The 26,066-nt window shown below is 35.7% G+C and overlaps 1 protein-coding gene across 3 annotated transcripts in view; it reads right to left on the bottom strand.

The window, feature by feature from the left end:
• Nucleotides 1–26,066, bottom strand: part of RAF1 (Raf-1 proto-oncogene, serine/threonine kinase) — a gene marked incomplete at its 3' end in the record, with an annotated part of 44,477 nt that overhangs the window by 4,266 nt on the left and 14,145 nt on the right. The window contains exons 1-14 of one of the 3 annotated variants that reach the window (XM_082322095.1): nt 20,174–20,259; nt 19,711–19,972; nt 19,171–19,283; nt 18,006–18,108; nt 16,866–17,023; nt 15,800–15,898; nt 14,182–14,335; nt 10,688–10,715; nt 10,469–10,596; nt 9,226–9,343; nt 5,152–5,236; nt 3,991–4,167; nt 2,920–2,966; nt 1,282–1,400 (exon numbers count right to left, since the gene is read on the bottom strand). In XM_082322095.1, coding sequence (XP_082178221.1) covers nt 1,282–1,400; nt 2,920–2,966; nt 3,991–4,167; nt 5,152–5,236; nt 9,226–9,343; nt 10,469–10,596; nt 10,688–10,715; nt 14,182–14,335; nt 15,800–15,898; nt 16,866–17,023; nt 18,006–18,108; nt 19,171–19,265 — 1,311 coding nt within the window. In that variant the 5' untranslated portion in view covers nt 19,266–19,283; nt 19,711–19,972; nt 20,174–20,259. Of the gene's footprint in view, nt 1–1,281; nt 1,401–2,919; nt 2,967–3,990; nt 4,168–5,151; nt 5,237–9,225; nt 9,344–10,468; nt 10,597–10,687; nt 10,716–14,181; nt 14,336–15,799; nt 15,899–16,865; nt 17,024–18,005; nt 18,109–19,170; nt 19,284–19,710; nt 19,973–20,173; nt 20,390–26,066 lie in introns of those variants that run through there. The other 2 variants (XM_082322093.1, XM_082322094.1) reach the window with 2 other exon arrangements.

Genomic DNA, 26,066 nt, shown 5'->3' on the forward strand with positions numbered 1-26,066 from the left:
CAAGGAAGGCTGCAAGCCTAGTAATAGAATAATTTTTTAAAAAAGAAAACCTGTTTCAAGTAACACCTGCAGCTCATTCACTGCTAAGTATCAAAAGATTTGAAATGTACTAATAGATAGCATTCAGCAAGTCATTTTTATCTGGTTACACTTCCCTGAAGTACATGCCACAAATATTGCTGTGTGCCCTACCCTGGGAGCTAGAAAACATTGGCGATCAGTCTACATGCTGAATTTAAGTAAACTGCATAGTATTAACAAAAATGAGTCAAGTGAAACTTCAACAAAATATTTAATATGAGTGCTAAATAAGACATTCTTGCATAATTTTAATTATGCTTTTTAATTGATAACAGGCACTGTCCCACTTTTTCTATTTACTCTATTGAAGTCGCACATTTGAAAAGTTACTAAATAGATTTTCTCCAGGTGATTTTTGGAAGGAAAATTGTGGAACTGCCTTTTAAGATCCAGCAGAAGTTAAACATAAATGCAATTGTTGGGAATGTCCTCTCAGACAAGGACTTTGCAGTACCACTTCCAAAAGAAACTCCATAAACATTCCAGTAAACTTCTGTACCCAAACTGACATGCATATGCTACAGTTCTGAACTGCCTCAAAACCTCCCGCAACCATCCGGTGCAGGGTGAGGAGCAGTAGTGAGCCTAACAGCGTTATCTTGGTATATATCAGATGTCTTACCACAGTACCAAAGATGAATTCTACTCACTCCCATAAATCAAGAAGCACTCCCTATCCTTTCCCCAATCCCCTGCCAAAGCTGCCGAATGTGCGATCAGCAAATGTGTGTGAGAAGGGATGTTGCCAAGTCCTGAGCAGGGGAAGAAGAGAATGTAGAGAAAGACAGGGTCTCACCTGTCTCACAAAGCCACAATTAAGCAGATTAAAGCCTGCTCTCCAGTGAGACAAGCCCATTTGGGGAATGGCAGGATTAGAGCAAGAGAGAGGCTCTCCTCTTCCCTCGGAACAGCTCCTTGCAGTTCCACTGACAGCCCTGTCTCTCCCCTAAATATTTAACATAACTCCAAAAATGAAAAGGAGAATCCTTAGGTGAATGGTGTCTACTCTGGACAATTAAGCACTCCAGCATTTTATTCTTTAATTTTAACTTGTCGTACAACTGGAATAAAAGTCTACACAGTACTAACAGCATAGGTTGATTCATTTAGATTTAAAGCTTTAAAATAGGTTCAACTGACAAAACATATATTAACAGAATGAAAGCCAGCTATTTAAAAGCAGAGAAATGTTTTGCTCACCATCCACAAGATTGAACCAGTGGGCTGTTCCACCTGTTGAGATCCACTCCACCTGGATTTTACAGTTGCCAGACCAAAGTCTCCTATTTTCACTGTGAGACCTTCATGAAGAAATATATCTGAACATTTGTTAAAGAAATTCTGTAGAAAACTTAAGTAAACAATTCTGAATTTTCTTAAGTGCCTGGTTAGGTTATCACAAATGCAAGCCAACCATCCAAGAATATAGCTGATTATTTTTTTTTAAACCTGCTATTAGTTGTATCTTAAACAGAGGAAATGTAATTTTATGGCATCCATATTTACAGAGTTAAAATTTAAGACTAAAGAAGACCAGATGTTTCAGCATTATTTGTACATTTTTCTTCATGGTGAGTTAGGATAGACATCAACTATGTTAATTAACATCAGTGACTGCAGGTACCTAAATAACCGGTGTCAAGAGACACATAGGAAAACAACACAGAAGTCATCACAACTCAAAAAAGAAAACTAAGAAAAAACAATTACAAGCAGAAACAAGTATCAAAATGAAATCTATTTACATAAAGCTCTCTGGCAGATTTCCTGAGATTTAACTATGATTTAATTATTTCAACTGGAAATATGCACGTCTGTACTATTTGTAATCTATCTGCTTAGTAGATTTGTCTGTTAAGATTGATAGCTAGCACTTCCTTTGTTGGGGTAATTGAAGAAGATATCATTTCACAATTTCATTTAAGAATGCTTTAAGTTCAAAAAGATGATTGGGAAATCTAAACGTGACAGACTTCTAGTTCTCATTTCCGTGTCAGGAGAAGAGTTAATTTATTTCACAAAAATAGTCATCATTATCAGAAATCACAAACTCCTGACCTCCTATATACAAAAATGATTATTTTTCTAGCTCAGCTGAAAATGGGAATCCCCTTACATTACGGAACTACTGAATTTGGCGGTTTTTTTTTTTTTTTTTTTTGTTTTTTTTTTTTTTTTTTTATGATGACATTTGCAAAACAGTCTGTTCACATTTTATGAAAGGAAGTTACAACTTTATGCTGCTAGCTCAATGGATGCTCTTGGCAATTTCGAAAGCAAGCATTTTCAAAGGTGAAAGACATCAGTTCACAACATTTTTACTCCATATGCATTACTAAACTTGTATTTTTGAAAGAAATATAGTGGTAAAAGGTTGCCTTTTCTTGAGTTTAAAGTAGGATTTTTGGCTTCATTTCTGCCAGTCCTGTGAAGGTGTTTTAAATTTATTAAAAATATATGGGAAACAGTAACAAAACCCACATGTGCACACATACATCAGCATGCACACGCACACATAACTCCCGCCAAGTAAAGAGTGCAGCTTCTGTCCAATACAACATCTGGATAACAGAGAATTGCATAAACATCATTTAAGTAAAATGAGACACTTCTGGAGCACAACTGTTGCACATCTTTTTTCATCACAACAGTTTGGTAAGCAAGCACATATGTTCTATGAAAGTCCTTGCTAAAACGTAACTTCTTATTCATCAATAGGAATTACTCATTAGTACTGATATACATTTGAAACAGCTATTTCAACCCCCCAAAAAGCTCCATATTAACAACAAATCACTCTCACATGAAAGGAAACAGGATTAAGTTAGGAAAGGATACTATTGGATTTCATGTCTCTGTGGATGATATTCTTTGCATGTAAATAGCTGTGAAAGAAAAAGTGGAAAAGTGCCATTATGAAGGATGTTCACATAAACTTGGCCTTTCAATTTACTGATAGACACTGTGACAGTTTATTACATACTCAACCATTTCACAGACCTCTTGCTTTAGTCAATTTACAGGATGTGCCTACTGTGGGAAAAGAGAAACGTAACGTAGCAAGCACTAGCTGACAACTACCGCCTTATGCATTACAGAAAGTGGAAGCAATGCAGTAAATAAATCTCAGGAAGGGAAAGACTGGCATCATTGTTATGGAACTGTTCAATGCCCTAGAAAACTGGGTGCTACCCTCATATCCATGGAATTTGTATGCTATGCTAAGGTTTACTTTTTACAAACTCCTTTAATTTTCAGTCACAATAGATATCCTAGTTTTATGGGTGTCTGACTGGAAACCTGGGTCCTGATCTATAAAATGGATGAGGACTGACAGCATCAGCCAATGTCAGCATCTTCTATGCTACGAACATTGTAACATGTTCTGAGGTGAGGTGGTTACTGTATCAGCTCAAACATCTGGAGAATGCTGCCAAAATACATCTGCATGTGTGAGTCCTGTAGCTGTAGAACAAGAACAGCCATCCTCTCATCTCACAGGACTACCACGAGTATAAATTAGTGTTTGCCAAACAATGCAATGTTATAGTAAGTAACACAGGGAAGGGGGAAAAAAAAAGTTAATTCTATGTTTAGAATAGGATCTCATCTAGTGCATTACAGTAAGACCTGAAGCTACAAAAGAAGATAAAATACCGAAAAGCTGACTGTTAAGTGATTAGTGGTCTAACATGAACTAAGGCAAGAAATCTATGGGAAAAGAAATACTAAATGAAAGTAAGAATGCATACAACAGTGCTGAATTAAGGCTGCACAAAATCTTTACTTGGTATACCATTTTGACCCATTACTATTTTAGCACAAGAACTCCACGTATTAGGGTTTGGGGAAGAGAAGGGAAACACCACTCCAAGAACAAAAATAGCCAGCATTGTTTATCCTACTCACTCCATTCCCTGTGCTGTCTGCCGAGCAATATCAATGAGCTGGAACATTTGGAACTTGGTCTCCTGAACATGCAGGTGTTTATACAGACTGCTTCCTTCACACCACTGCGTAACAATGGCCAGATTATCTTTCGTCATGTATCCCATAAAGAGCAAAATATTAACATGCCGAGTCTTCCTAATAGAAAATAGCAGAGAGAGAAATTAGTATCTTTATGAATAATGTTTTGAAGTTCTTTTAAAAATGCATTCCTGGCTGAAGGAACATATTTCAGCTTTTGAGTCCAAAAACATGAGTTTCCTGCACGATTTTTGCTAAGTGGATCTGCGTGTAAAGTTTGGTTTTAAAAATTATAAAAATATGCCAGAGTTGCCAATTTATAATTTTTAAATAACATCAGTTGATTTTCTGCTTTTTAGTTAAAATACTTCCTTTCAGTTCCAAGGAAGTTATTTAAAATCAACCTCTTAGAAAAAGAGGTCATGAAAATTCATGGGTTTTGAAATTGGTAACGAACACTCACACTTGCAAGTGGTATTAGAAAAAGTTATTGGAATAACAGAAAACATCCTGAAAGCTGTGAAAAAGTGACAACTTTAGATAGAAGACTGAATCCCAACAGGAATCTAAAGGGTCGTTATAAACTGTGAAGGAATTAACAGATGAGAAGACAGTTCTTATGTACTCTAACTGGTTCTGTTCCAGGATTAACATTACAGACAGTTAACTGGACACAAAAACAGTATTTGAAAGCAGAAAACAGTTATGTAGATCAGAGCATACATCAATTTTAAAAGGTACAGTTCAAGTATTCTGTCCGATGATGAGAATTACAGCAGAATTTATTAATCCTCATCTTCTACTGTATGCCAAATGTGATCTGAACAATTATGGATGTTAGTATTATTTATTCAAAAAGACTACTTTCAGAAACAGTAAAGAACCACTGAAATACTCCAAATTATGATTGCTGTCTCACAGCTCCACAACAATGTTCAGAAGTATCACTATACAATCTCTTTTTTTTATTCTTCTTCTCTGGATATCTGCTTTTTGTGTCTACCAAGCATAGAATATGGGGCAAGACATCTTAAAGGAGGGGTAGTAGTCAAATACAGTGCCTTAGAGTAACAGAATTTAGCAATGAAACTACCAACTCACCTTAATACAGCCACTTCATTTCTGAAAGCCTGGAACTGTTCTGGGGTTGGATCTACAACCTTTAGTATCTTCACTGCTACATCCCCTGAAAATACATTTACCATAACAGTTACTAAAAATGCAGCTTTTTTTTTTTTTTCCCAAAATAACATTAACATACAGTATACTTAAAATTCCTAATTTGTGCACAGTACACCTCTACAAATTTGTACATAGGTCAAGATTTTCCTGCAGACACATAAAACTTCCGTAGTATCAAGCAATTCATTTACCTGAATTTCAGTCTAATGGAAAAAGTCATTAATTGTTCACATGCTTCCCTTCTATTTTTTAACAGCTACGACTGGCTAGAACTACACGTATGCTTTTTGCAGGATACGAAGCTACTAAAATCTCAAATAGTTGTTGAAAACGAAGGTATTCTAGTGTAGGTGCATTCTCAGCACATTATTTCATGCACAGTCACATCAGAGTATCTCAGCTTCCAAACAATATTCAAAGTTTCATCACCTTCCCTTTTCTGTCCAGCTTTAGCACACATATACATACACCTTTGTATTTTTATATAATTAAGTTTATATATTAAAGTTTATATGCGTGTATATATATATAAACTATATATAAGTATATACACACACATTCTTTTTTAATATAAACTTTATTTAAAAAACAAACTTTCTAGATTTAAATACTGCTAAATTCAGGAATGGGAGGGATAAATTTTCTATCCAGGAATAGCAGAAAAATCAAGAACTATATAACTGATTTTAATATTTCAATAACAAATTTGGGGACTACGGAAAGCAGAACATCTTACTGTTCTTTAAGCTGATACATTCTAAAATTTTACTTAAAAGTTTCATTTGAATTTTTTTTTCAGTGTCAGTGCTTGCTTTAAATTTCAGAATCTGTTAAAGGGTAATACAGAGAGGAATATATGATGACGCAGCGTTATCTGTTTAGAGACTGTTTTCAGAGAATGAAGTTGTAAAAACCTTTACAGTGTACATTCAGAAAATAGTAGAATTGAACTGATTCAAAAAAGGTACAATAGTGGAATGAAGCCGACTGTTCTACCAAAAGTAAAAGCACTAACAGCAAGACCTACCGATTCCTCAGTGAAAGAAGTAAACATCACCTTCATTTTAACTACGGATGAACAGCATTTTAGAATTCAAGAGGGGGATAAACTTGCCTTAACACTGTCACAGGAAGGTAAAAGCAGCTTAGGAAAGCTGAAACATCAATCTTAGTCCATATGCAGTAAAAAGATTTGAGAAATGCTATACTCCAACATAGGCTTATCCCACAGTTTAAAGGCTGCTGCCACTTAGCATTACAGAATCATCATCTACATTAAAAAAATCCCTAGAGTGACAGATTTCTCAGCGACCACAATCACTAATTATTTTCTTCTTAACATGATCTCTTTTCCAAGAAGTATTTGAAGAGTATGTTAGCATGTCTCTAGAATATAATGATCAACTGAATACATTAGGAACACTAAGCGCTCAATTAAAAAAAAAAAAAGTTGCCAGCAAAGTATGAGGAGGATATGCAAGCTGGTACTTGAAGGTTTCAGAGCACCCTGAGTGAACTGCAGTATCTTCCACTGTAGTTACCAGTTGCTTAATTTGCTGTATAATTTGAAGTCACAACGATGTACAAATATTGAACACATTGTTACACATTTATATATACATTCCTTTAACTTCAGTAAATGCAATATATTTCCTATTTTATCCTCTAGCATCTTCATGAAGAGAACCATCTCGCATTTGCAGCATGCATAATGTTCTACAACTTATAGATCTCTCTGCTTGCAGACCAGAACAGGAGATCATAACTGGTAGAAAGACTACACGTTCATGTGACTACCAAAATCACAGGCTTTGAAGTAGCCAGTTCCTACTGCAACTCCTGTTGCCATACAAGAGCAACAGATGGTCTACCAATACTTGAAGTATATTGCTATGACCTATGCCAAGACAAGGCAAGGATGCAGCATCCACTGATTACAGGCCAAATGTTTTCACATTATTTTTCAATATATTCTCCATTATGATCCTTGCTCCACAGATGAAAAGATGTTTTTATCCTTACACTGTTCTTACTGAATCAGGTGCCACACTTTTTTTAGGCTTGATGGCATTTCCCAAGCAGTTTTCTCTACAGAAACAAATACACAATAGCACTTGTTTTGTTTAGCAGCAATCTGAAGACAAATCAGCTTCCGCCACCCCCCAACCACCAAAACCCTAGAACTGATTACCAGGGTCAAAGGGGAAATGTGAGTGTTTATGATAGGTAGTCTTCCAACCCATTTAAACTGCCTTGGTTCTCTTTCCGCCTTTTAAATTTAGAAGCATGCTACAGGACACTACAGGATCCAAATGGGGTCTGTAACAGAAGTGGTGCAAATACGAAAATTAGTACTTAACCATCAGAACAATCTGGAAAAATATGGAAGTGCAAGATACCTGTTCAACGAGACACGCACTCCTCAGATCAAGACTGTCCTTGACACTTCATTTTTATTTTGGAAGACTAAATCAGGGAAGCTTATTGGAAACCTAATACGGTTTGCATATAAATTGTACACAATCCTCCACAGGCGCTCTCCAAAGGTTCATTGCAAACAGCCCTTCATAGTTGGGCATGTTAGGAATCCCAACACTTCTAACTTAATATAGAATTTTTACTTAAGTCTGCAGCAATCTGCCCACTTCAATTAATTTCATTTAGCGTCACCAAGACATTTTTATTGCTGCATTTGTACTATTAGAATAGGTTGCTACAAAAAAGTCTGCAGTTTCACTAATCTGTGCACTGCGAGATCCCAGTTTCTTCAATTCTAAACAGAAAAGACTTGCAAGAAATATAAACCCTTTAAATACTTTAAGACCACACCGCAAATGATGGTTACAAAAAAAAAAAAAAAAAAAAAAATTTTTTTACTAATTTAATTTCGACTTTCCTGAGAAATCAGGAGAACTATAAACAATTACCACAAATAAGGTATTGAATCTTATCGATATTGAGTTAGGTGATCGCTATACAGCCATCTTGTGCACACAACTGAAGGTTCTTTGTAAAAATGTAGCTCAATGTATTTCCTGTTTAACATAGGAAGAACCAAAGTTCTTGATACAGGAAGAGTATTTATTAACACAAAATTCAAGTATGTTAATAAGAAATTCACATTTATTACCTTGTTTAGCAAAATCTTAACCTATCTTTCCTCTTGATTTCTGTGTTCCATTTCACTTATATAATGAAAATCAGTTTAACTATTCATGAATTATTACTTTTAGCATAAGAATAGTCCTTCCATTAATGTCAACAACATTTGGGCTTTAAGACATACAAGTATTCATGCTTTAAAAATAGAGGGTGGAAGATTAAGTTTCCAGATTCTTTTTTGTCTTATATTTGGCTTATTTTACGACAATAACACTATTTAAATTAGGGCCTGGAGGGGTTTGTGTGTGTTTCTTTTTACATCACAAGCCCTGAATTTGGAACCTAATTCTGTAGTTCTGCAGTGTGCCTCTTTTCAAAGTACTTCAGCTAACTTTGTATCATAAACTCTCACATCAACCTTTTTTCCTTAGAAAAACTCCACAGCACAGTAAAAGCAATTTATCCTTATTTCCTTTCCCTGCCACCCTGAATATAACTATGCTAATCAAACCAGAGAGGTATTAAAAATATAAGGTAAATTTAGTTTAACATCAAGCTGTGAAATTTCCCAGCTAATTCTGCTATTTCAATCCTGCTAACAGAAAGTGAAATCTTTTCAGAAAACAAGCTGTTGTAGAACACAGTAATAAAGAAAACAATGTTGGCTCCAGTACAGCAAACATGTAGATGGCAGTTGTGAGATTCAAATTTTGATGTCTGTTCTTTGCCTTAACTTCCTCACTGTTAATATTAGGAAATTAATATTTCTCACCTAGCACCTTTAGTGGTAGATAAGCACACAGCACCATTAAAACAATTTTACCTTTTTCTGGATTGCTGTCCTACAGTATTAACAGTTTGAGAAGACGGTAACGCTTGTCAAGAACTTACCATGCCATTTGCCTTTGTAAACAGTTCCAAAAGAACCTGACCCTATTCTGGTAGAAAGCATGACTTCACTTGCTTCTATTTCCCAGTAATAACTGGAATCTCTCTGTCCACGAGGCCTCTGGAACAAAAATTGACATGGCTTTACTCTAAGTATTTAATCAAATATATTTTACATTTGATATTGATTTTTTATATATATATATATATATTTATATATAAATATATAATATATATACACACCAAGAATGAAATAACTTCCTTTGTACAAGTTTAAGATGCACCAAAACCTTGAGGGTTTTGTCCTGCATTTTGGACTTTTGTTTTTCACCTCAATTTGTGAGGGGTGGTAGGTTTTTTTTACAAAAAAGAAAAAAGAAAAAGACAAAACATTTTCTTGGATGGCTTTAACTGCTTAAGAAGCTATTATTAAGTTCTGCACTAGAAACATAAAAGGAACAAATATTTTATAATCAACTATTTAAAGACATCTGAAATACTTAAGAAACTTACTGACTTTTTCAAAATTACAATACGAAAATTCAGGAACTCATTTACATATTCAAAAGGAATAAGCCAAAAAGATGAGAGCAGAATTCTCAAATGTTTAAGTGATTAGCAAGTCTGAGTCCCACTAAGCAACTGTACTTTCATTTTTAAATCTTACAAGCCTTCAAAAAAATTTGAGATATTATTCATTATTATTTTCACTTTTCTTCCCACTCCCCCCAAGTTTAAATCAAGCCTTTGAGGGAAAACTTGCATTTTGTTAAATCTGCTTTTCCCTGAGACATTTTGACTAACTTTACTACGAAAATGATGGCATTATCAATATCTATTTTCTATGGAAGCTATGGCAATACAGTTCAAATAGTGATAACAAGGCTAACTTTAAACATATTGAAAAAGAATAAAAAAGACGCAGCCTCTAAAGATTTAAAAAGGTAATCCTTGAATCCGTACTGAAAAATAATTTCACAATACTGTCTGAAATTTCTTTTCAATCCAAAACACTTTGTTCTGGGTATTTATAACGCAACACAATAGTGCTATCTTTCCCAAGTTAGTCAAAATTATATCGCTATTATATACACACAGTGCAGTGGAATCCAAGATCACCATCAGCTTGTATTGCCTTTTAAGTACAGAAATTTATCCCAACACACCACTACTCCCAGCCTAGTTTAATATATTTAAAAAAAAAAAAAATTAAAAAAAAAAAAAAATCAAATATTACCATACTTACAATTTTGTTTTTTTCTTGTGTATTGGATCCAGGGGCTCTCTCTCTTTGGGCTGGGACTGGGGTTTTGGGCTGAGACCAGCCAGTGGGGCTCATATTGTTAGGACTTCCAGACAGAGCAGAGGGTGAAGCTTAAATATAAAAATAAAACCAAGAAGATTTATGAACCAGAAAATAAACACAAAATAATATTATATATTATTTTATTTTTGGAAACCATACCTGATTCACTATGGCTTCGAATTGCATCCTAAAACAGAGGAGACAGATAAAGTTAATAAAGATATGAGAACATATAAAGGAACAAGCAGGAACAGCGCTGAAATAATTCCTGACAGGTTTGGTCAAGTGTGACACAGTATTGACCAACACCCTCCTAAAGATGACACAGCTTGGTTATTTTCTAGTTAGAAGAATCCTATATGCTAAAAAACATGCAATTTGTGAATTCTTACACAACATTAAAAATATTCACAGCATATTTAAAGGTATTACTACCAAAAAAAAGAAGGAAAAAAAATGACACAGAACAAGAAGAAACACCAGAAATACTGTCTACATTCCCACCTCTGGATTTTTGTACATGCTTGTACTTCAGATCTGAACATAGTTCCTGTGATAGTCCTGTATCTCTAGAGGACAAGTTCTCAAAAAGGTTTTGGGTTACAAGTAGGAAAACTTTTAAAAGCCCTTAAAATATTCCAAGTCAATATACATTTTGAAATATCTCTACTGTACTATTTCAACCCCCAAAAAAGGCTACATCTAGTGCCCTAATACAAAACCATCTAATTTTCAAAACATTTTTCCACAGATTAAAGTTTGATGATATTTGAAAAGCATGTTCTTACACAGTTCACTAGTTGGTACAGTGCGACAACTCTCACCTCATGCCACAGGCACTTTACAACACAATTCTACAGCCATGCACAAGATAAACTAAGCTCTGACAAACATGATTTTACAACTTTTCTCACCTGCTATGTATTATCCCAAAGTACATACAGGAAAGGTAAAATATCCAGGTACTGTATAAGTACAAAGCAAGAACATGCACTACAGAAATGTTAAACACTGTCAAAGTTAATAGAAGTCAATTCAAACTTTCTAACTAATTAGTAGAAAAATAAAGGTAAGATTTCATAGGAGGACAGAACAAGCCTACATTCCACCATACAGTTTTCAAATTAACTCAGATTATCCTTAGTAAAGATTCATTTATGAAATACATCATTTTAGCTAGTTAGTTGCATTCTCCCAGGCTTGACTCTATATACAGTATTCTTGCAGAGTACCTCCACTCTACATCTGAGTGGATTAAAATCTGCATAAACTACCAATGAAGAACTCTTGCAAGTTACTAGTTTTGTCCATTTTGAGGACAATACAAATCTTTAAGAATCTGAATTAATAACAAGTGATGGTTTTTTGTACATCAGCCTGAGAATGTAACTGCTTTCAAGTAAGCTGGCAAAGGATAATTAAATAATTTAAAATTGTTCTCATACTTATGTGTACATAATTCTTATTTAAGAAAAAAAGTATTTTTTGAACTTCAATCCTGCTGTGAATATTTTCTTTTTTGCTTATGAATCCTACAGCAAATGAACCAAAACTAGTGTTCTTTAGAATTGTTCTTATAACACAAATAATACCATATACAGTGCTGTAGTCTGTCACCTTTGATTTGATGTGAAATAAAAATAGTACATCATGTTCTTAATCTAAAGGTTTTGTACAGTTATATTCAACAAAATAGTTTCCAGAGGAAAAAAGCCACACAATAGATGTGTTTGAGAAGGTTTTGCTTTAAAAACTGTGTGACCAAATGCATCTCTAATCCAAGCCTATTCAAATTCACACCAAAGTTCACAGCAGTATGGATTCATCCAGCTAAATTAAGAAAGAAGCTCTTCTATCAGTTTGCCTCCTCCAATTAGCATCCTCAATATTTAAGTATAAACATGCTACAAAGATTTTCATCAAATCAACTCTAGATTAAACATTTCATGTGGACACTGGCATGGCTTACAAGTTATAGCAATCCTGTTAATCACAAGAAAACAGAAGGCACCAAGAAAATACCTACTCTTCCCCTCAAACAAAATCGTCTGCACCAGGAACTGGGAGAAGCATTCAGGCTGTTATTCTAGGCCAACACAGTAAGAGATAAAAGAAAAGAACAGAGGAAGTATAAAAAAAATTTAAAAAATTAAATGTTAGAATAAATGAGAGAAAAAGTAACCCAATTTGTTTGATATATGATAATTAATTGAAGTAAAACTTTTAAGTAAGTATTCCTGTTCAATCCCAGAAGTTCACTAGTATCCACCCTTTCATAAACCACTTTAGTAAGGTGGTCATTCTCATGTCATACTAGAAGGTCTCTACTACCTTTTTTCGTGGTGATTTTCTTTTTAAACTTCCTTTTTTTTTTAAAGCCTTTTGGAAAAGCAGCTATTGCCTTTAAGACATGGCAGCTGTTTTTATTCAGTCCCTATGATATTATGAAGAGCCAGAATAGAAAGCATTTCTGTCTTTACTACTATGCATAAAGGATAAAGAAAGCAATGTCTCCTTAAAGGCTCATCACACTACAAAGTTTGACAATTCATATTCTCTTTCTTGAGTGCTTCATTATTTTTCATGCCATAAAAGATGGTCAGCCAGGCTTCTGAAGAAGGAAAAAAAAGGCTGTAAGCCTAAGAACACCAAAGCGAAAGGGAGGGTACCTTTCCCCAGAAAACCCAGCTGACACAAAGCTTCTAACCAAAATGTTCCGTGGGGCTGCAGTGCACTTTCCTTCAGTTCCACCAAAGGTCCACAGGACATCTCTGGCCCATTTCAGAGAGTCTTCACATTTCATAGAAGCCTATAAACTACCAGCTGAAGATGCAAGTAATCTCAGCAGTCAAAGGCTTTTGCTTGGCCTAAAGAGTTTTAAAATTATTCCAGAGCAAAAAACCAACAAACAGTGCTCTCTCTGAAGTCCTGCTGTTCAGCACTTTCTTTCTGCAAGCCTTTCCTGCACACCACTCCCTTATTTTTGTTAAAGTTATCACAAAACAAAACAAAAACAAACACTTTAGGCCTGACTTCAAAGAATTGTCTCTCACTACTGCCAGTCTAAGGGAGGGGGAGAAAAAAAAAAAAAAAAAAAAAAAAAGAAGAAGAAAAAGGTGCTTGAGAGCAAGTAACAGAAGAAATATTCTCAGATACAGATGGCTTTAGCACACAAACCCAGAATCGCTGTTAATTCCGTACAGGTGTAACACAAAACATATTGCCAGTAAGCTTTCACTTGAGTATTCCAACTCTGAGAACGACATCCAGACTTACAGTACCTGTACTCTGATTTAAAATAAACGCTAGCGCCCCAACAAATCCAGATCTATAAGTTTGAAAGAACATTTTTAGACACGCCTAATAAGTATTTCTTCAGCAAAATTGAACTTATTTTCTTTTCAGATCTGTGAAACTTGAACGTTAAGCTCCCCCTCATCTTTACAGACACCCAGCAAAGTTGATAAAGACTGCAAGAATGAACTATTAACTTTCTATGCAAATGTGTCACCTCTATTCTTCATCACTCAGCCAACTAAGGCAAACAGTAAGTAAATGACAGAAAGCAAAGAAGAAAACCCAACAAGTGACTACTAGATGGCCAGTCACAATTTTAGTTTTACTTTATGCTATTCCCTCCGTGCCAATATTACCTCAATTATCCGGCTGTCTACAGGCATTGTAGTGCTAACCATATGGACATTTGGTGTGGATGTAGATCGCTGTCTTTGGGAAAGGGAGCCCTCAGAGGAAGGATTTGATGTGTTGAATGTGAAGGCATGAGGTGTAGAATACCTGTGCTGGGAACTGAGAAGGAAAGAGAGAGAATGGGAAAGTTGTGGTTATTTTTTCCCCCTCCAGCAATTGAAAAATACTGTTCAATGTAACCTGTCCAAAAGCAATATACACAGAGTTCCAAACAGAGAAAAGTTCGGACTTGCACGCTAACTAATCTATTTGGTCAGTTGAATCATTCCCAGTTTAACTTAGGAAATAAATTTAAAAACTTGAAGATCTTGTCAGCTCACATACTTATCTAGTGTGTTTAACATAAGTCTGTTTCTGCCGTTATAAATTTTGCCACAGTTCAGTTCAATCCCCATCAAATCACATTTAATATACTGATAAAATACTGGCTCTGCTGGATTAATTCAGGTCTGTGAAATTTAAACAAATTGCTCATTTCAAGCCTGTTAAATACATAGCTTAAGAGCTACTTTTACTGCTAAGCTCTGAATTTGTGAAGGTTTGCAAGACTGTTCAATGGTTCGCACAGAACAGCCAGCAAGGAAGTCATGAAACCCAATACCAGTTAAAAGGAGGCCAACACTAAAATCCAGTTCAACAAAGAGTTATAAATCACAGCTAAGGTCACTCAAACCTTATTTATCCCAAATCACACAACTATCTTAACTGAAATCAGCCAGCCTTCACAAAAAGCTTAAAAACTATCAGGTTAATGAGCCATTGTTAAGCAACACTGGAAATAGAATAAGATGGCAAAGAGAACATAAGATCAATTCCTGATGCAGTTCCCACTAAAATAAATAAATAAGTACATGAACCATTTGCAAGTCAGCTACGTGCTCTGTGTCTCATTCCTGAATAGGCCAAGATTTTTCAAAGGCATGTAGAAAAAACAAAAGATGGCCTGCCCTCTTTGGCCTCTAGAATTTCAAGGAAAAGAATACAGGCACAAATTAGGATCAGAAGACAGGCCCCTTTGAAAGCAAAGCAATTTTTATTCTAGCATTTAAAACTACAGGAACATTCTCTTTAGGTCTCAGAATTTTCATTAAGAGGAAGATATTTTCAGTTTCCAGTGTTCTCTCTTTAAACTCTTATCTGTCATCATAACATTAGAATGTTATTTTAGTTTATGTATGCAAGTCATGCAAAATGAGTCACAAACCCTTACATGTATACTACCTGATCAGATAAAATAAAATTAATGCACAAAAATACCAAAGGAAGCCTTGAATTTTCTTCGGCAGGAAAACACAGGTCTCCAGAAAACCTTTAATACCCTCCCTTTAAAATCATAACACTAAAAATTAAAAATATAAAATCCCAAATCAATGTTTTGCTTGAATCTAAGAACAAGAAAGGATATTACATATCATCTATGATGAAGTGGTGTTGCCTTCTTGCACACTTATCCCAACCTTCTATAAGATTGTTCTATTTTTGAGGATTTGGGGGTGTTTTGGTTTTTTTGTTTTTAAACAACTGTATTTCCCGAAAGAGAAATGACAGGAAATACTAGCTTACCTAACAGGTATCCGGGAGACAGACTCCCGCATCCGTCTCATTGTCAAGGGAGGTAGTGCAGGGACACCACTGTCACTGATATTTGGATTTGGGAACAATCTGAAATATCAACAAAAACAATTACAATTTCAACTGCTACACTACCTCCTGTACAATGCTCTTTAAAGCTGAAAATTTAAAGGGCTGTTTCTTTCCAGCATAATTAACTTCATGAATATGTTCCTATCTTTACGTAGTATTTTTCCTCTGTGTATGGTATGACTAAAAACTAAGCCTTCAGACTCCCAAAGAAAATTTCCATGTGTTCTTTCTAAACTTAAGATACAAATCTTTTTACATCAGACTTCAGATTTTCCTGAAAGGGTATCTGACACCAAATTTTTAAAGTTCTATTAAACCCACGTAGCACCACATGGCACAAGTCATCCTATACTCTAATGACTAGTCAGTATAAGAAAATGCATAACTATATGACCAAGTTTAGTTATAAAAAAAATACAATCACTAAGTAAGACACATAAAATCAATTATAGGTTTTAATATGTTTGCATAAAAGGACTTCTAACATAATGATTTTCAACTTTTTCTAATCAATATTAGGAAAGTATTATCATTCACCAGTTTTCTCACCATTCTATGCATTTTCAACAGGGTGTCAAAAGTTCTGGTAGTTCTGAACACTCATTCTTCCAACAGCTAAAAACCAACTGAATCATGACCTTTCTTTCTTCTAACAAAAGTGTTATGTGAGAGGAATTACTATTATTGTGTTGAAACAGAGGGCATTACAGCAACTGCCTGGTCATTCAAGATCTTTGTTTGCTTGTCCCGGAATATTAAAATTTACAGCAAGAACAAAATGCATTTAATGTAAGCGGCCTTCTTCACCTGGGAACAGACAATCATTGCTGGCTGTTTTATGAAATCAATACACAAGTTCTGTGTATTGACGAAAGTGACTATGCTTCCCAACAATCCAAATTTATCTCTATGATAAGAGATTTAAAAAATGATGCTTGTCTGTCACAGAGAGTTACTGTTGCTATTAAAAAGGAACAGTCCTTACAAGAGTTGCCTGATATTGCTCCAGTCGACACACATGGTTGGAACTTTAGTGCTGCAGTGTTCGTGGAATTTATAACCACATGTCTGACACCGAAACCCATTTAGCAGGAACTTCTGGCAGATGTCACAGAAAGCAAGCTTTAGAAATGTCTTCCGAGCCTAGAAAACACATTAAATGATTAATCCAAGCTACTAGCTTCTCTTCCTTAGCTGAGATGAACATCTTCAGAGCTTGACATAAACAAATACCATGTTAAAATGTCATCAGTGTCCCCAAAGTGCTACTGAACTTAAAACCACACAAGTATTCTTGCATATATTTCCAGTTTGTTTGGAAACCTGGAAAGCTTACAAACATTTAGGGCTTTGTTTACCTGATTATTTAAAAAAAAAAAAAAAAAAATTGTCTGTCAAATTCAAAAGCACTATTTTGTGCTCAGTAAGGTAACAGAGTTGGGTGGGCCAAGAATTAGGGTTTTTGGTTGGTTGGTTTTAGTATCACCAAGGAGGTGAAGAAGGATCAGATCGTAAGAACCACCTCATTTTTTTTTTTATTAGTCAAAATGCTTGTTTTGTGTTTATGACTAACCAATACCCCTTGCATAAGAAATAAATTCCTCAGTAAATAAAACAGTTTAAGGAAATTCTACTTTTTAAAATGGCATCTAACATTCTTTTAAAGCTTCTGAAATACAAAAAAAAAAGATTAAAATTAACCAAAGGGTTTCCTCTTCCAGAGCATACTGTAGACGAAGGCTTGAAGCTTGAGCTTCTTCCAGATCTGGAGAAAAATATTAGTTTTCTGGTGACCAACTGCAGATGATTTTGTTTGTAGTTTTCCAAAAATGTAAAGTAGAAGCAAAGCTACTTTCAGTTTTTGTAAATCAATTCTAACGGATGCAAATGATAATCCTTTCGTTTTGCCACTTGGCACAATATATTTCTGGGACAAAACAACAAAAAGGCTAGAACATGGGAACAGAGTTCCTTCCCAGGGAGAACAAAATAATGCAAGGTAAAACTGTTAAAGTTAGGCATTATCTCTTTGTAAAAAAAAACCAACAAAACAAAACAAAACAAACAAACAAAAAAACCCGAATTGATACAATTCACATCAAAATACAGAAGAGGAAAAGCTTACAAAATTGTGTGTAGTGAGTGGAACATGATCAAGAAAGTCCACTTGCAGTTCCTCTCCAATCAAGGAGGCAGCATCTGTATTCCAATCCAAACGCACTTTTTTTCTGAAAGAAAGAGAAAATGGGGACAACAAAATTACTTAGGAGATAAGTAGTCTGGCCTAATCAATGATCTATGTTTTGTAAGTTTTCTTGAGTAAACTGAAAACAAATACAACAAAGCTTGGCTAACCTCTTATAGTGAGTGAGCTATATTTCAGTGTCTTTCACTTAAAAAATTAGAAGCGACTTTGAAAACATAGCAATTTACCTCTTTTTCTGTTTACTTTTTAACGTGTAAGTCATTTAGATATATAGATTATTTGAAATAAGACACCTAGAAGCTGTAATGGAGTCACAGAAATACCTTTATAAACAAAACAAGAAATTATGAATGGCAGACTTAGCGACATGAAAGCCGTATTATGTGCTTCAGCATTGAAGTTACTGGTGACCCCAGAATGGACTCAGTAACACAGAGATGTAAACCCACAAATGACTGCCTCATGATTGAGGCTTAAAAGAACATTAAGCCCAAGCTTTACGAGGTGTGAAGTTAAATGTATTAACTCCATGAGATACCTTCACTCCCTCAGCTTGTAAAAGAATCATTTGGTATTTAATAGCAGCATCCCCGGTCCTACAAAAAATAAGGAATATCTGAAGTGAGATTTAAATCCAAACATTGAAAAGTTGTAGAGGAACGTAGAGCCTTACAACTGAGCACACAGAGGAGACGTTCATTTAAGTTGGCTAAGAATCACTAGCACTGAAGTTACCAACTACAAATGCAGAGGAGAAATGCACCTCAAACATGAAGGCATATCACATCATTTCATCTAGAGTATGACCAAAGCCCCTATAAGACACTACAAGCACTTGAGTGTACACCTCAATTTTGAGCATTTTTAATATTTAGATTTAAAACAAAAATAAAATTTTTAATACCCCGGAAGCTGAAGGAGTTGCCCTAGAGGGTAAAGAAAGCAACATGAAGTGTTTACAACCAAACCGTGCTTTTAAAAGAAACTACCAAGAGAGAGGAAGAAAGCACTATTGCTGCTATTCTAAAAACAAGATTTTTACATTCTTTAGTTGAAAGTTTAACATACAACATTCCAGACTTACCCTTTTGGTTCAGTATGAAGTCGAAAAACCGCACAGCATTCTGGCTGCAGACCTCTTACTTTAAGTGCCTTCATAAGACAGTCATGTAAGGTCATCCCATTTCGCACATTTACCTGTGACCAAAGGAAAAAAAAAAATTAGCCAGTGATTGCAGAATTTGTTTAAGATTTTTTGTTTAAGCATTTTTTTCTCCTTTTCTTTAGAAGTTCCAGTAAAACTGCACAGCTGTTCACTTTTGAAGTTAATAAATAGATAAATAAAAATTACTTGTATAATAAAACAACAGACTGCTGTGCCTTCTGATTTAACTTGCCACACGTTAGGCCAACCTGTCGGGCAGGCACGTTTTATGCCATACAGGTAACTATTATGTACTTATGCAAATGAAGTTTTGAAGCCATTTTACAACCTTTCAATTTCTTACAATTACTAAGTTTCTGTGAAACAGGATTTTATACAGCACTTATACAAGTAGGTAGCCTATAAAAGTAATAGAAATGCAAGCAAATGGAGTTACCTTAAGCATAGAAAAAGGCTTACTTTAGATTTCGAGGAACTTTGCGTAAGACTGTTAGTATACTCAGCTCCAAGATATCTAATAGAAGTGTTCCCTGAAGAAGTTTCACTTCAGCTTTAACTACCATGCTTCACTGTGGGCATCCAAGTGAAGAAAATGGTAACAGAAATGGCTACATGTTTTACTTCATACAGGCGTCATTGTTTAGGTCAGCCAACTACTGTCTTTTAACGGTAAATACGTGAGCAAAACATCTTGCTCATGTGTATTGGAAAAATACAGCACCTAGGTAGAGAAATACAGGTTCTCAAAATACAGATACACTGCTTTCAAAATATGTCCTCTAGAATTAAAGAGCTGATGACAACACACTTAATCATAATAAGACCTTTTGTGAAGCCTGGCATTTCTCTTGCCAGATACATGTCATAGTGTTAGCAACAGGAACAGTACAACATTTCTTACATAAAGGTAATGTGGACTTACCACCGTGCGCTGCTTGTTGGGCAAGAAAACACGAATAGTATTACTAGTTTTGGAAGTATCTGATATTTTGCCATCATCAGATGCTCGGCGTTGATAACCAAACTGCTGGACGATAGTAGGTGAAATACAGTTTGGACCATCAAAGACTGAATCCTTGAGTCCAAAACCATTACTGAGAGTCTTCCAAGCTCCCTGAATGTGCTCCATTGATGCGGCCTAAGAAAGAAAAATTGAGAGAGTCAGGGAAAATTACAATATCCTTCGCTGAAGTGGTACTCTCTCTTCCTGAGACAACAGACCTCACAGGCTCTTTTGAAAGCATCTGAAAACTGCACTGCCTTCTCCCTTGTGACATGATCAACCTACACATACGTGGTACAGTTCACCCACATCTGCAAAATTAGCCTGAGTCTTGAAAGCATTTGACTTTCTGCACATAAGCAGATCATCAGTAATATATGCGTAATTCCTCTCGCTGCGTCTCTGGTGTCACAGGAGCAGTTTACCATCATGTTAATTTAGATAATCAATACCTGAAGAGCCTTCAGAAAGGTGGCTAGATGCTAGATGCAGGCCAAATAGTCCTGTAAGCCAGATATGGCATGCAAGCATTAGCACAGACTGTACCGTTAAGAAAAAGAGGCCCAACAGGAATTATAATAAAAAGCATTCATTGAAGAAATTGTATTTTTATCAGTGATTTTGGGGCTTTGGTTTGGTTTTTTGGGGGGGGGGCAGGGTTGGTTGTTGGTTTATTGTTGGGTGGGGTTTTTTGGGGGGTTTTTTTTTTGGTCTTTCTTTTTTTAAAAGGGTAGCAAGTTTAATACTATTAGTATACAACGAAACACAACATTTTAATAGTATCACAATTTACATAGTATGAAACAGAAAAAAAAAAAATCTAAACCCCCACACACACTATGCTCAGTTCACTTCAGCATAAACCTCTCCCAGTGCAGGGACATGAACCACCCCTTGCATACTTCGGAATCAGTACACAGTACTATTTTCGCACACTCAGGAACAAAGGTAAAGGTATCAGTGTATTTTTTTCCCCAGCCATCACAAATTCAATGCATCTTATTCAAAACTAAGCAAAACCAAAGTCTGAAACATTTTCGAACAGTGAAATGTACTCCTTGCTAAATTTCCAAGTAGCCAGATTCATTACCAAGCTTTCAAAAAGAGGAAAAAAAAAAAAAACACAAAAAAACAAAAACCACTGAAAATAAGCACAGTAGTTTATTTCCTCCATAAAACTGCATCCTTCCATAAACATCTGAGAAACTGATGTTCAGAACGACTCAGTGCAAGTGCACATCTTTTGCCATGCTAGTAGATTGTTTCCAAATTAATCTTCAGTGGTTGTGCACACCACCTATATTCCTGATCACCTCTATGAAAGGCAAAGTAAGTCATATTAAAGCTGCAAAGTCAATAAGTAAATCAATCAGAAAATGCCAAAATAAAGGTCTTCCAAGCAATCCTTATTCTGTCCCCTTATGGTACACAAAAGACTTATACTGAAAGACCTACACTGTTCCCCTGAAATCACTAACAACTTAATTCAGTACATAATACCAAATACTCCTTTACTGAAGGCCTATCAGTATCTGTTAAAGTCTCATTTCACGTGTGGTCCTGTACCTCCTTTGTTGCAAATTATGTGAACCCTCCAATTAATTTCTTCATGCCCTTTTGTGTAGCATCCATGCTGGGGGAAAAAAAAAAAAAAAAAAAAAAGCTCCTCTTATCCCAAACATTCACATGCTTAACATTCACATGCTTATGTCAGAGAAGAGACAACAGTGTTTGTTACAGTTGAAGAGCTAAAGTAATGGAATTAATGGAAAAAAACCATCTCCACTAGTGTTAAGTGCCCATTTTAGGATGCCCAGAAGGATAAACTTTGAATTTCAGAGTGTTTTCACTCACAGCACAACCCTGAAAAGCTTTAGCTAGATTTGTAAGTACTTAACATTGCTACAGACCTAAACCCAGATCTGACTAGTAGCTAGAAAGGAAACATATAACAACAAACTTAAAGAAAAAGGTTTGGTTTATATGAAGCAACTACCATTGCATGCAAACTCTTTCGGTCAGTTCATGAACGTTTCTTTCACTGACAATGTATACAATGACAACATACAAATCCTCTCCTTCCCTCCTGCCAATCGTTGTCATTCCTGCATTAATGCCATCAGTTCTGCAGGTCCAGTTGTTCAAAGGTTCAAAACATTTAAACATCAGTAAGATTTAAAACTCAATACCCAATAGAAATCTAATAGGATTTAGCTACTTTAATTTTTTATTTTTTAAACCTATGGCACATAAATGACAACAGTCTTACATTCGACGTAAAAAGGGAACAAGGAACGGGAAGATACAGGAGATATTCTGAAAAAAGAAGGGAGGAGGTAAGATAAAATTGAGGAATACAGCTGAGGTCAGCATGCACAAGCAACTACAACAATCTCACAATTCATATGCATTGCCCTACTGTTAGGAATCAGGAAGGTGAAAAAAGTTACACACAGTTGCGACAACCGTATTATGCATATAGACGGCTAAAAGAGTAACTACTTAGATGGTAACAATAAAAACAGAGAAGAGATAAACTGTTAGATAAGAGGGGTACGACGAAACCCAGGAAGCTCTTTCCTTCTCTTAACTTACCAACTATGGGGAACCCTACTTTATTTCACCCTTCTAGGTAATACATGAGACAAAACAGTAAGAGGAGCTCAACTGGATTTCTCTACTAAGTAAGCTGAGATAAGGAATAGTGGGGCAACCATCAAAACCTCCTTGTCACTGCTGATGTTGACAACACCCTAACGTTACAGCCTTTATATTTAATATTTTGACATGCTGCCAACATTTCCTGAAAAATTCAAGAGAAAACAGGAAATGACAAAAAATTCAAACTTGCACCTTGACAAAAGCCAAGTTTTATACCAAAAAAGGTACTTCCCTGCTCTAACGGTGTTCTCTCATCCAAATATGAAAGGCCTACTTGCATACTGTAGAACAGCCTACTAGAGAAGATCACAGAAACACATTTTGAGGTGGTTGTACACACAGTCAGAAAAACAAAGACAGCAACTGCTATCAGCCTTCTGTACAACACAAACATCAGTCGTATCTTTGACTATGCATTTGCAACCCTCTTTCTCCTAGGATCTTTCCTTAAGTAAGTGCTGGATATTCTCGGGACTGTGTATGTTTGGCATCATCCTCTCTTCAAGCAATGCCCTGCTCTCTCTTGCCACCATGCTTCATCAGTGCATTTTTGCCATCTTTTTGGCTGCAGCTGATGACTGTGTCCCTGGCAGCCTGGGTTCATTCACAGACACTGAGAGGTTTTTTTCTAGAAAATGAAAGTACCTCCTCACCTCGGCAGGCAAATTTAAAACATGCCATCTTTACCTCTCCTTCCTGCCTAAACTGAAGGCTGTGGGTTCTACTCACACAGTTCAAGAAGGAGCCACCACTGAAGTGAGAAGATGAGAACTTGGCTCACATCTGGCCTCGAGTGGACAAAGATCTGCAAGTGGCCTGAGGGTAGAGGGCTAGGTGAGAAGAAAGAGAAGTTTAAAAGACATTCACAGTCTCCTGGGGAGAGACAGGGAATCCGTGATGAAAAGTTGATAAACCTGCTCTTGGCATCCATGGTACAAGGCCATGCAGTTCATATGGTGAGTGTGCTGAAGAAAAAGCAGTAATCAGTTGTTCTGCTGCTGACTTTTGCGGCTGCTCAGAGGCAACCCTCATGTGGGATAAGAGGAGGCTCCACCTCCTCAGAAACACCTCTTCACTCAGGCCAAGAAGAATCTAGCCAAGAACACTTCAATTCTGATACTGCATGGGCAGCCATCGGACATGTTCACTTCTCAAATCTAGTCACTGTTCTTATTTCAAATTATTATTATGGAAGAATAGAGACACTCATAAAAGCTGCTTCTTAAGAAGTAATTTCTGAATGATTTACACCTTTCCCCTGCCCTCTAATGTAAAGAAAGCTAGCTTAAAAAAATTATATTAATATATACAAAAACATCCACTTTGAACTCAAACAGCTCACTGCATACATAGATATGAGGTAAGACAATTAGCATGGCAACTACTTGACCAGCTTTGAACTGACAAAAAAAAAAAAAAAAATGTAATCACAAAACATAATATTGCAGATACACACATGATTTCTCGCTGGTGCACTGAACACAAGAAGCAAGCACATCAGCAGAAGACAACACAGACACACTATTTCACAGGACACAGGTTAGTTGCATTCCTGGCCACCTTAACAGATAAGGCATGTGCACAGCACAGCTTACCTTTCAGTGTCCTGTAACCTGTGCCCTAGCATTGATTTGTTTATTCACTCTGGGTCTTTTGCTCCAACCAATATTTGATGAAAGCCATTTTTACTGAAACTAAATTCATTTTCTCCAACTCTCCCAAGATCCACACCAAGTCACTCAAGTGGAAAGATGTCTGATATGCTCTAAGAAGAAATTAAGTTGAAAATAATGGAGAAAAGATTTTATAATGATGGCTTCATAAATTCCTAAGTTTGTCTGTTCCAGAACAACTAGTTTCTCTTCCTTTAAATGACTTACAAGCATGTTTCTGAAACATAATCATTGCCAGATATTAGATTTATGTTTACACCATGCTCAAATAATCCATTGCCAGCTGAACGTTCTCATGCATCTTTAAAATTTTTATTCCTGCAACTCTTCACTTTCATGAACGTTACTTCAAACAGCCTGTCTACAACTGAAAAACTGCAACAGTAGCATTCAAAGAATATTTTAAGATATTAAAGAATGAGCATATCAATCCTCTTGTAGATACAGTACTGCGAGGAAACTGACACTGACTCATTTCATATTAAACATTCAACTTGAGCAGAAAAAAAAAAATCTTATCCTATTCCTCCACCTCCCACAGGTAAACTGCGCTGTGACCAAGATTGCACTTTTAATTAGTACTTTTTGCATAGATTACAGGTTTTGATAGTCATTTGAACAAGCATCAAAACCAAATGCACAAGATAGCTATGCAATGTGCACACCTGACAGTAACAAATTCCTAGAGATCATTCACTCATATCCACTCTGATCATACACTCACATCATTCATTCATACCCAAAAGATACTTTAAGTTACTTTAACGTTTTCCACGACTAGCAAAAAGCATTTAGTATTAACTGTTGAAAAGTTCAGTCTATCTCCCTAAGGAATGCTGAAACTGGTAATGACAAAGCCTGAAAGTTCACAGGATACAAAGCTAAACTCCTCTCAGTACAGCGTTTAGGTGCCTTGCCCTTTATTTCTCAAACAAAGACAAAAAGCTTTTAAAGAAAATGTAAATACAGTTCCCCCTCCCAAAACACACATGTTGCCATTTTTATCGACATGAACAATTAATAGTCACACTCATGTTTAATGAAATACACCTACAAAGACAAAACATCACCGAACAAAATGCAGAATACATTTCAAAATGGACACTTTTGTTAGAAAATAAAAGCTTTAGAAGTTGCTTATAAGAAAATTTTTCTTTTCTGACACAAAAAGATCAATACATTTAACGGTGGTCTTTTCTCAGTTCCTCTCCCATACAGTAATTCTCAATTGATTTAATATTGCATGGGTGACCAGTTGTCTGAGGGGGGGGGGAAAAAAAAAAAAAAAAAAAAAAGAAACCCACATCAAACTAGTATCTATTGTGATACATAGCAGTATTTTTTAAAAGTAGCTTTTCATAGCAGTAGAAGACAAATATGGACCCATTCCTATATTAATAAAATAAAGCTGTGATCAATGTAAACATAAATGCGGGGCATGAGTTAGGATCAGTGTAACGACCCAAGTAGATTTCTCA

Source organism: Platalea leucorodia (assembly GCF_965183815.1).
Source record: "Platalea leucorodia genome assembly, chromosome: 9".
Taxonomy (NCBI): Eukaryota; Metazoa; Chordata; class Aves; order Pelecaniformes; family Threskiornithidae; genus Platalea; species Platalea leucorodia.